This window comes from Antedon bifida, chromosome 1, assembly GCF_963402885.1.
Source record: "Antedon bifida chromosome 1, ecAntBifi1.1, whole genome shotgun sequence".
NCBI lineage: Eukaryota > Metazoa > Echinodermata > Crinoidea > Comatulida > Antedonidae > Antedon > Antedon bifida.
Window position 1 is genome coordinate 6,352,495 of NC_136226.1, and position 12,310 is coordinate 6,364,804.

At 32.7% G+C, this 12,310-nt stretch overlaps 1 protein-coding gene across 1 annotated transcript; it reads left to right on the forward strand.

The window, feature by feature from the left end:
• The first annotated feature begins 213 nt into the window (after window positions 1-213).
• Window positions 214-10,998, forward strand: LOC144839357 (uncharacterized). The gene is made up of 7 exons (XM_078694676.1): window positions 214-355; window positions 1,061-1,299; window positions 1,783-1,839; window positions 4,344-4,536; window positions 5,298-5,476; window positions 6,050-6,134; window positions 6,534-10,998. The coding sequence occupies exons 2-7, from the start codon at window positions 1,126-1,128 to the stop codon at window positions 8,576-8,578; spliced, it is 2,733 nt and encodes a 910-aa protein (XP_078550802.1). The 5' UTR covers window positions 214-355; window positions 1,061-1,125; the 3' UTR covers window positions 8,579-10,998.
• Window positions 10,999-12,310: the final 1,312 nt, after the last annotated feature.

The window sequence follows — 12,310 nt, forward strand, 5'->3', positions numbered from 1 at the left end:
ATTTTTATAAGTTCTGCAAAGTTGTATTTTTTTATGTCTATATAATAAATAATGATTTTAATGTTTTTCATTATTTATAAATAATGAATACATAAAAACAAAGAACCCATTCTTTAACAAGGCAATCAAAAGTCATTACATTTACGACTATAGTGAATTGCGCCATCTATTGTCTAAAATGATAACAAACTATCAAACACAACAAAAACAACACAGGTTTCAGCCGCCGCATCATCATCATCATCAATCACTTTTCGAATTGAAAACGAAGACAGCAGCTATGCAAACCAAACCAAAATAGTATTGTTGTAGAGCATGTATGCATTGTATTTACATATGATTTGTCATAAGTAAGGTAAATAGCCTCTCTACCTAATTTTATAAGGTGTAACTGTAGGCTAGTCTAGCTAGGCCTAAACTATAGATATAGTGTAGGACCTAACTACCTGTCATAGAGAGCCTAGCTAGCTTAGCAGGCCTCCTCTAGCTATCTAAAAGCTCCAGACTAGCCTAGTAGTAGTAGGACTGGTGGTGGTAGGTGGTAGTCCTGATTTGATCCAGTGTGAGTGTGTGTGAAGTGATAGCCTAACTAAACTAGGCCTAGCCTAGCCTACGCACAATTTGAAATTGCGCAAGGATTTACTTTTGTAATTTAAAAAATTGCGTTGCTGTCTTTCTCGATAAAAATTAATTGAAATCATTCCAATTTGAAATCTTTCACGCTTGATTGAAATACAAATATGGGCCGAGAAACAATCCAATTTCGGTATTTTGTATAGATGTAGCACCACTGGGGCAATCATCATCTTAATTGGGTACAACGGTTTAGCATCTGGAAAAGTACACTCATCCTTTAACTTGCAGTGGTCTATTTAAAGATTTTATCTTGACCAAAATCAAACGTTACCAATTTCAAATGTAACCGATATCATCATAAAGAGAGTTAGTGTGGAGGCAGAGTATTATTCTCAAATAGAAATAATATAATAAGATAAATAAATGTTAAAGTTGTAAAATATTAATATAGTCTTAGTGTATTAATTTCATTTGTTCTTTTCAGTACATGGGCTTATTCAAAGTCCCTTCATTATGGATTCATATGTTCCTCCTTAACATACAGACGTCATGACTAGAAGACTCTTATGCTGTACGGATAACCTGTCTGTGTTGCCGGTATGTGGCGTATTCTTAGGTCTGCTGGGTATAGTATTATTTATATTGTACCTTGTAGTTGAAGATTTGACGACATCTCTAGAACACATAGATGGTGCTGTACCAGTGTGGGTACCAGCCGTTCTGGTGAGTTGCATTTAAATAATTACCACATCAATCAATGTTATATAAATCAAAAAGTTGAAATGAAAAAAAAGTGTATAGTATGGTATAAATGTTGATCTCGATCTCGAGTACACCAGCAGTGAAGTCAACTGATACTAAGTATCCGTCATGACAGCCATGTGTCTTCAGAAGAAGACGGCTACAAAAACAGTAACAATAAAAATGCTATTCTTCCAGTTTAAAATAAAATTAGAACAAAATCATGATTTAGTAATGTCTTGAGATAGTAATTACTGGGTAAAATGATTATAAATGGTAAATAGAATGATTATTGTAATTTTGTTTTATTTTATAAAAGAAATTATAGTATGGTTCAAAGCAAATTAAAACAAACTTTCTACCTCAATATCAATGCAATTCATATTTTGTGTTTAAAAAGCCTTCACTTTGATTTCTGATAGCAATTGAACAGTAAAAATATAATATTTGTAATTTTAATTTCAGTTACTATTTACTGGAATATCTATGATCTTGCAGTCCAAGAAACGTCCAGTTGGCCTTGTAAGTTTTCACTGGTACATTGTCTGTAATGTAATTTTTATGTAATTAATGTAATTTTGATGTAATTATAATGTAATTTTGATGTAATTTGTACAAATAATGACAGAGAGTGGATTTAAATTATAGATAATAAGACTAAATACTGATTGTAAAGATAATTAGAGACCAAGCAGAGTTTTCATGAAATGCACTTTAAAAAACGTATAATTATAAATAAATTTTGAGGTAATTCCTCAAATTCAAAATATCAGAGCTTTCTTACAAGATTTTTTTCTTGAAAAAAAAACAAGAATAAAAATTACTTTAGCAATAATATTTAAACATAATTTAAGCATTAAAAATTGTCAATAAACAATACTTAAATATTGCATTAAACTTCTATCAATCATTCAATCGTACTTCAATTAAAACCAGTCTGCATTTTTTTTAGACCAGACATAGCGTGTTGAAATTGTTTAAATATTGGACTTATAATTATTCCTAACAAATGTACAAATATTTATGTTGGTGTAGCAACTGTGTTCTTTTTGTTCACTGTTGTTATTGAAGTTTCTACCCACCAGATTGAATTGTTCAAATTATACAATACAGTAATACTGTCCTGGAGGTTTTACTATACAAAATCTTTTCTGATTTTTTTTTCTTGTTTTTCCAAATGTAATTTTCTCAATCATAACTTTAATTTTTTAGTCTGGTATTCTATTTTGTACCTACCTGCCATAATATAGGCTTTATAGTGCATTATGCTATAACCTAAACACGAAGATAAAAATGAAAATTGTTTAAATTATGTGTTTGGGGAGAGAGAGAGAGATGTAGTACAGGTTAAAATATAGTATATCTTCTCGTGGAATTCTGGTGAAAAAAAGGATAAATTGCTATAGCTAAAAATGTAGCATTTTATTTTAAATGTGCAGTTGAACCATATGCTAGCTATAATGCTATTCTTCAGCACAGTTCAACTGTCCCACTAACTGCCATTCAGTTGAGTCAGCCTATTGTCTCCTAGCCCAACCCAACTAACAATCAATATTCTGGTGAAGCGAATAAAGTCTGAGTACAATTAAACAACGCCGTTCATTGTACAAACATGCTTCACTAAAGTAATTCATTTTTATATCAATGGTATTTCCTGTGGAAAATTAATTTTAAGGTTGAAATAAATTTGGAATTCTATTTACAATATTTGTTTAGTTAATTTTGCTATATATTTATTGTTATTATCATTCATTATTATTAAAAGCAGTCATATAGAATAATACAACTTAAGATTATCTCAAGAAGGATATGAAAATGGATATGCATTGTAAAGGCCACTAAGATAAAGTAATAGTGTTATATCAAATGTTGTTATTTCTCATACAAAGCATACAGGAGGTATCTGAACAATCATGTTTAATAACCTAATCAATCAAAGGGGAACTATGATATTGGAGAATTATTTGTAATTTAAGTTTAGAAGAAAAAAAATTAATTATTATTAAAAAAAAATAAAAGCAAAATATACAGTAATGTACTGTAGCTATTAACAATAATAACATCTCATGCCAATAATTTGTATATACTGTAATAATTCTATAATAATAATAAGTATACATTTAATTGTACTACCGTACATGTACTAAGGTAAACCCCAATACTGTTATTAATTTGATATTCAAACGAAATGTTGTTTATTTCTCATATCCATTTTTCACATAGCATTCTATAGCAATCATACCAATAATTTAATGAAATGTAGATAATCAAGTGACAACGTTGTTTTCACATGGTTCAATGACAGAGCCTCCGTTCCCATTGTGCTAATGGTAGTCTGTGTTACCCAGGTGTTGCCAGGCTTATCGAGCGGAATAAAGGTGTTCGATGGGGCACCACTCAATTGTAATATTTTACGATCTGTTAATCTCTGTCCATATATGGTGGTAGGTATGGATGTACTGTAGGTTATATTAAATGATAACAAAATAGATTTATCAATTATTATTATTATTTATTAAAAAATATTTATATATTTATTTATTCTTATATCATACATTTATTTTAGTCCAATATTTGTAGTAAATCCAAATATAGTATAACCATACTCAATTGACAATAAAGCGCTGAAACAGATAATCCCAACCCCGCTTTTTTTTTTTCACTTTCATAGTCTGAACCTGGAGAGATACTAACTAAAATACAATAACATTGTTTCAGTTAGTTGTGTAGTTCATATTTATTTATTTTATTAACTACACTGATGAGATCTAATGAGATGACAGTACTATCTGCAGATTTGATATATAATAAGCAATGACGTAACGCAGAGGCCTGAGGCCCCTGGTTTAGGGAACCCCAGGTGGCCCTCTAACGCTGGAGGCCTTTTCAGCCTTTTTGACATATTTTAATGCCTGTTTTTTCCTCTGGTCACTGCTCCGGGCCCCTGGGTTTAGCCAGTGAGCGCTCATAGCTTTTAGGCCACTGATAACAACATAACGTAATTTGTTCCCATCTTTATCTTTCAGTTGGTAATATCACTGTGCTTAAGCATAGCATCAGCTGTAGTATGCGTCTCAATAGCAGTACCCACAATTATGGACACTATTCCATTCATGGAGAGCCTAACACTGTGTGTCTACCAACAGTCAATGACTGAGTGTAGATGTTATGCAGTTGACAGCAAGCAGAATGGTACCAACCTTATCAGCATACCTGAGGGTACGTAAAAATGCAAAATTTTCTTTTATACAAAAAACATTTAAAACCCATGATGGATAGATTGACATATATAGAACTCATGTAGGCCCTTTCATTTGACAATTTTCTTTTTATTGTATTAAATGAATTTCAAAAGTGGAGTTGTGGCTTGGTGGTTATGCTCGGCTACCAATCCAAGAGTCCTGGGTTCAAGTCCTGTCATGTCAGGATTTTTTTCTAATGACAATGAAAATTTACTACTCCACTCCCAAGGACTTGTAATACGACTTTGTTTATGTACTGTAGACCATCTTGTAATGTTTGACAAACTTTGTCTTGTGAACGGGATTTGCCACCTTTAAGAAGAATAGTAAATGAATTCACTTATGGTTATCCTTGGCAATTTGCCTAAATATATAAATTTCCAAAATTTTCAACAAAAAAAAGATCTGAGAGTGTACTGTATGAATGCAATGTTATCTACAGTATTTTAATCAGTATTAACACATCAGTTTTTCAGAGGAAACATCCTTGTAAACCATCCATTTCCATAATTATAATCCACTTAAGAACTCTAATTTCTTGTATTTCATGTATATAATTGTACTAGCACCAATAATCCATAGTGGTTGTAGCACTTTTGATTGTTTTGAAAGAAGGACAAATTATGACAATTGTCTTGACCTTGCGTGAATCGTAATCAAAGCTGTAAATGTTAACTATAATCATCCTCTTCTGTTAATGTATATTCTTACTTATTTTGCATTATTTTCTCTCTACAGGTAGTAAACAGTACATTTTCAAGGAGGTCAAAGGTTGTGATACGGTTGAACGCACGTTGAAAGACATCCTTTTTACAGAAAGTGTAATTTATTGCTTCGGAGCGGTTGCAAGCATTTTGGCAATGGTACTCACATCATTGCTTCTATGTCATAAAAGGAAATCAAACAAAAGTCCACCGGTATGTGAACATACAAACAGCATTATCACACAGTATTTTTTAGTTCATTTAATATAACATTTTATGTATTAAACTTCTATAGAGCAGAAAGTTATATTTTAGTGAAAATATTCCTATTTAACCCGGATCCCCTGCAAATAACAATTAAGCTCTGTCTAAAATATCAACTAGTTTAACAAAAAAGGTGTGATGTGCCTACATATGGCAGTGATATGACATCATCATTTTTTTTTGTAACATAAAGTTTGATAGTGTAGACAGAGCTTTACATACCTAACAGTAGTTTAATTAATGACAAATTTGATTTGAGGTTTTCTTTCCGATGAATGGATGTTAATCTGCCAGGTCTATCATATTGCTATCTCTATATTTTTCTATTTTTAAAATGTTTTTTTTTATTTGTTATGACCTAATTTTATAACCATTTTATAAAAGCCCACATTATATTCATTGAGTTTAAATACATTTGGACCAGAATTTCTAAAACCAAAAAACCCAAATTGGATTTTGAATGCGTTTTATAGGCTAGTAGATAATTCAGTGTTTTCTATTAATTTTTGGTTTTTTTTTCAGGTTCAAGATTTAAACAGTGATGCTTTTGAGAATCCAAACACTCATCGCTTTCATTATAACAATAGCAACAGACTATTCCTGCATGGTAGGTTAAAATGTGTTTATTGGCAACAGCGATACAGCTTATTCTCAATAGTAAAGTCAGGTTTACAGTACATTATGTTTTTCCAAAAAGAATTAAAGTATAGTTGAGAATGTCTGTTATCATACAACCATCTTCTGAAAACGTTTATACTACGTTATATACTTTATTACTTTTTTGCAAACACATACCATAAACCTGACTGTTATTGATTTTAATGTGACATTAATTGATTAATGTTTTTTTCTTACAATAGACTAGTTAGCTCATGGCTTTTAAATTCCTGGCCATTTTTTTTCCTTAAACTATTTACAAAACATAATCATTGTACGCTACAAGTTTCCTTCATTCTCTGTCTATTTCATAATTTAATTTAAATATAAATTATATTTTAATTTATAGGACCAGGACAGACATACATTGTTGGACTTGGACGTGAAAACCAAGACAGAAGTGCTCTTATCAACTCTGAGGTAGTACCCAATGTTGAACGAACAACTTCTACCACAAATACTACCACCACAACACAAAACTCGCTCTCCTTGCCAGGGTATGGACAGAGTCAAAACAGTGCTCAAAGAACTGCGCCTGTCAGAAGATCTTCCAGTACATCTTCTGCGGCACTTCCGCGCCCTGTTGTAGGTTCACGACATCATTCGATTAGTGCTGCGGACAATGTGGCAACACGTAGGCCAGGGCGCCCTCCTCCACTTATACGTGGTGGGTTCATGCAGAGTCATCCTGATGGAAGAGCAGTCCCGGTTTACACAATCCCTGGTTCAAATCAGGCATACATCTCACTAAATGATCTACCATCTCTACAGATGCCAAATATGGACAATGTACCAGCATATATACCACAAATGGCATCATTGAACTCTATGCAAGGTCCATACCCTAGTGAAGAACCACCCCCTTACAGTCCCTCAGCTGAATATCAAAATAATGAGGTGCCGCCTCCATTTACTGCAACAGCTCTAACAACCTTAAACGAGACATCAGAATCTGCGTTATCTTCTCCTGTACGAAGCATACCAGATGTAGTAAATACTGCTGTACCAGTTGATAATGTCCAACATCAAACCTCTCCAGATGTGACTGTAAATGATGTCAGTGTAGAAGTGCCTCACACTGACATCACTCTAAATGTAGAAATACCTCACACTGACATCACTTCAAATCGAAATGTAGAAATACCTCACGATAACGATAACTTACACCCACAAGAGACAATCAATGAATCAATTTTAAATGAAAACTTTACCTTTAGTTCAGGATCTGGTCAAAGTCCGCGGACATTTCATGATATCACCAGTGCCTCAGTGTACTCAAATTCATCAGTAGATGATGATTATGATCTGAGTAATATCACTGATTGTAGGCCCACTGAGGAGGATAACTCAAATAATCTAAGCTTAAAGGATAGTGAACCTGTGAATGTGTCAAGGCTATCTTCTGCTTCAAAGCAGAAATGGAACCTTGGAACAAGCTCAAGAGAGAGTTTGTCAGCAACTTTGGCATCGCTGCCACAAGAATCAATCACAGGAACCAGCAGAACGTTGTCTGTTGATAATCTAGATGACGTTCCATCTGTTTATCGAGAACAATCAAATGAAACTATGCCTAAAAGTTTACCAAAGGGTGCAAGACCAAAAGTTAAGCCTAAACCAGGAAGGCAGCGAAAGAGAAAGAAAAATACTGATTTACGAGCATCAAGTACATCAAGACTTCTTGATACAGAATATAATTCTGCCAAAGAAAGTAATCCTGTTGTTGTTGACAGTAGTGATGGCGATGCCACGAACTATCGTAGTAGAACTAAATCTTTGCCAAATTTAACAAAACAATCATCCGGTAATAATAATATTGAAATAACTTCTGATAATCCTATCCAAACTGAAATGTCTAAACCAGGTGAGCAAGATCGTCCTACGCCTTGGGCCTTTGATGTCGGTACCGTCGATGGTAGGCGAAAAAAGAATAAACATCGCAACACAACTGCTTTCTACGATCTTATTGAACGGGCAAATAATTACCAACGTAAAGAAGAGAAACCGCCACAAGATAAACCGAGAAAACAAGAGAATAATAACAATAATAGACGCAATAGGAACAAACAAAGTTCAGGATATAATCGCAATCATACTAATCCTCGTCAAAAAGCGAAAATTAGAACAGATCTACCAGCAAGCAGTGCTTGGGGACCAAAAAAGAACATTCCATCAATTTCTGGACAGCGGGCTAGCAAATCTGCAAAGAGACCGCAGATAATAACTCACACCACAGCAGAAACACACATGAACAATTTATCTTCATCTAGCAACGAAAGCCTAACAGATGTTATTAGTCTCGTTGCTAATACGTCAACATCTTCAACACGCGCAAGAAAGAAACGTGTGATGTTGGAAGCGGAATCAATTACAGAATTATTGGATACTAGAGTTTAGATATTTATGATATTTTCAATAATGTTTAGAATTTTTTATTTTACAACTCTTGGCAATTGTATATTGGTAACATTTTTACAGCGATTTTTAAAAAAAGTTTAGAATTAGCATATAAGTATATTGTAAAATTTGAGCAAAGTTTTTTTTTAAAGAAAATCGCCACACATGGACAAAATGTCTGTTACAGTTCGTTTTCTGTTGTTTTATTTTTAAGGTAGCTATTTGCTATAATTTATTAGGTCTTCCACTTTATACAGAAGTGGTAAATTATTTATTGACTGTGTTTTTTAAATTTTACTGTATTTACGCGATTCTCGGTGCTGTATCTCCAAAATATTTCCTAGTATAATAGGAAAATTCCATAAAAGGTTAGACTGAGGGTGAGGTTATGGTCTATGATACTAGGGAGTGAAACACATGTAATGCTGTATTACAACATTTCCTATGATACTGAGGAATAGATACAGTACTGAGAATCGGCTGCTGTATTGCTATTTGAAAATGTGCAACATAGGTTATTGAAATTTAGTAATATTCATTATGTATGCTTTTTATGGTTTGTATTCCTTATATACTAAATAGTTGTGTTGTCGTCTACTATGCTTATTTTTTATCTTTTTATTTTGTCCATTCTGTTAACCCGTCCAATTATAAATTACTGCTGTGTATTTATTTAAACAACTTTGTGTGTGTGATGGCGTATATATTAATAATTAATAATAATATATTTGATATAGTTGGAATAGTTGCAAAAGTTCTAGAGCATTTTTTTCGTCATTCTCTTAAGTATGGGTTGAAACACTGTTTTTAGATTAAAAGCAAAAATATTAACTCTTGAAATAAGAAAGAAATATACAGATATTTTAAAAAATTTTCATTCAGCTCTGAACAAGAATAAAAAAAAGATTGAAACAAAGAAATGGGTTTAAGTTTTAAAAAGAATTATATTTTCAAATAGGTCTATTAGTTATGTAAGCATAGATTATATTGTAATACACATAGGTTGAAAGAAGTGGCCCCATGGTATACCATCAACAGCAGAGTATGTTCTAATGATGGTCTCAACCAAAGATCTCTTCTTCAAATGAAACCAGTCCATGATAGCTACATTATTTGAAATGTGTTGGAATATTAATAAATGTACAGTACTGATAGTTAATATCAACCCACATATTTTTGTTATCCTTAAGTGAAGAATAAACCCATAGACATTCCAGAATTTTATAAATACAATTGTAAGGATTGCAAGTTAGCAGCAATATTCAATCAAAAAAGAACTTGAACCGTCCATTACATAAATTATATTATTTATACGAATAGGTTGGAGTGTGTGATGTGTATTTGTGTAGTCTTTCAAAGTCATGTATAATACCTTGATTTATATTGTATGCTTCTATTTTGTTGTCTATTTTAAGAATTTTATTTATTTATTCCTTTCAGTGAAACATAAAAAGGGAGCACTGATGGGAGACAAGAGCTGTCAAAGACAACTATCGCCAAAGGGCGTGTCTCTCCAACTCCAGACAAACAAAAATAAAATAAAGAATTACAAAAATAGACTATGTACAATATTAAATTCGTGACAATAAATGTATGAAATGCTTTTAAAGCTAAAATTTATATTAATTTAACGTTTTTTGAACAAATTAATTATAAATAAAATTTAAATATTCCAGATCAAACAGGTTACGTTTGAAGTGGCACTTGAGTATAGGACTAATATATTGCCACGGTAGTCCTAGCTTTCTTCAACTTATTCAAATCTGAATGTTAGATGTTCTTGATGATATAGGCTTTCTGATTAACTTTATCAAAATTACAAAATGGTCGTTCAAAGTAGTCCGATTTTATTAAACTTAATTTTTCATGTTTTTGGGGGACAATACATCTTTAATCAAATGCGTCATACCGCTGCTGCTAAAAGCAACACAATTGAGTGAATTGTTGTTAAGGTATTCATTAAACTAATGTAATTAATTTTAATATTAATATTTGATGAATAAAATATGTCTTTATTGCGTACTTAGAGAATCATGGCTGATATATTGATTAATAAAAGTTATGGGTAATTCCATCATTTGTTCTACATTCAGAATAAGTTTCGAAATCTAAACATTTTAACGATCCCCTCCTGTAACGTGCAAAACATTCTGATGTTCAAAAATACCATGGAGTAAAGAATTACTCCGTGAAAATACATAATAAACATCATGGTTGTACTGTATATTATCAATATTGTTGCTGAAGTCAAAAAGAAGTACTGAAGTTAAAATTTATCAAACCCGGAATTCGTTTTATCTTTTAAAATAGAATTCGTCATCTAATATTTAAGAAAAAACTTACGTATAGGTTCGAAATGGGATTCGTCATCTAATATTTTACGTTTAAGCACGGAATGAATTTACTTATGTTTTATTAACTTAAGCAAAATCATTGGAAAGGGTGGGGGAGGGGGGTGCTTTTTTAAGTACGTTTCATAATTCTGGAATCATTGGTTTTTGATAGCCGCCTCTTAATGTGGCTTCGTCAAGTTCGTCAAGTCATTGGAAGCCGCGCCAGCATTTTGGATGCCTCATCACCTGTTATGTAGCCTACGATGATTCATATAAATAAAGTTAATGATTTACAACACTCGTTGTTCTTGTCTTTCGTTTTCCGCAATTGTAGGCCTATTTAAAAGGCTCAACGTATATGATGTATTGTCTTTAAATTAATCAGAAATACATCTGACAACAAACACCATTTAAAGTCACATTATTTATTTTTTTGTTTGACCGGACGATATTTTGACCTTAGTATAATATAATTATTGGAGATAAATTTATTATTAGTGCACGCACGAGTCCATACTGCTCTATTAACTTAATGACTCGGAGAGGCCTACACATGACTACTATCTGTAGTGCGTCACACTATATATACGTCGCGACGTCATCCCGTGATCTTTACTTTCATTTGCTTAAGCATCATCGTCACGTCAATGTTTAAAATATACACAGATGTATCAATATAATATTCTGAGAATATTCATTGTCAACGAACCCCTTGCTACGTCGTCATTTTTGCGTAGTATTAATTAGCTCGATTGGGATATCGTATGAATGTCTATATGACCATGGAGAAATAACTAACTTATTTCTCCATGATATGACGGAGAGCAGCAACACGATAGGCGTTAATATTAAGTTCTTTCCTCTGAGCTGTAGGCGTGCACGTACGACAGAAGATACGCAAATTATTAGGCCTAAATTATTAAATCGATTGGCAAACAATAACAGATACACATTAAAAATGTATTTATTCTACACTAGGCCTACAGAGGGATAGATACACAAATCGCATTAAAATAAACTGTGTGAACCGTCAATTTAACCTTTTTTACATGTGACGTAGGGAATGTTATGTTAAGGAATTTGTAATATTTTACGATTAGTTTTCTGAAACGATGACGTATTGTAACGCGTATACGCAAGCGTAATAATAATTACTCTAAAAGTATCTGTCATTTTGTCACGTGACAGATAAAGTGAACTACTGACCAATGGAATTCAAAACACCAATTCCGCGTCTTTCCTATCATCACCAGTCCCTGCAGGAGGAGGGGACACAGTTGACGTGCACATCCCCGGCCCCATATACACTACTGGGGGTGGTAAATGAGGCGAGAATTTCCCGGGGAATAAAACTGTGCCGGGTGTGATTGGCAAAATAAAATGTTCCTATAGATGGACT

Excerpts from the sequence above, each read along its gene's own strand:
- LOC144839357 (XM_078694676.1), top strand. The coding sequence starts at position 1,126 with ATGACTAGAAGACTCTTATGCTGTACGGATAACCTGTCTGTGTTGCCG. Across the intron at positions 4,537-5,297 it reads CCTTATCAGCATACCTGAGG|GTAGTAAACAGTACATTTTC; the intron begins GTACGTAAAAAT and ends TTCTCTCTACAG. Across the intron at positions 5,477-6,049 it reads AATCAAACAAAAGTCCACCG|GTTCAAGATTTAAACAGTGA; the intron begins GTATGTGAACAT and ends TTTTTTTTTCAG.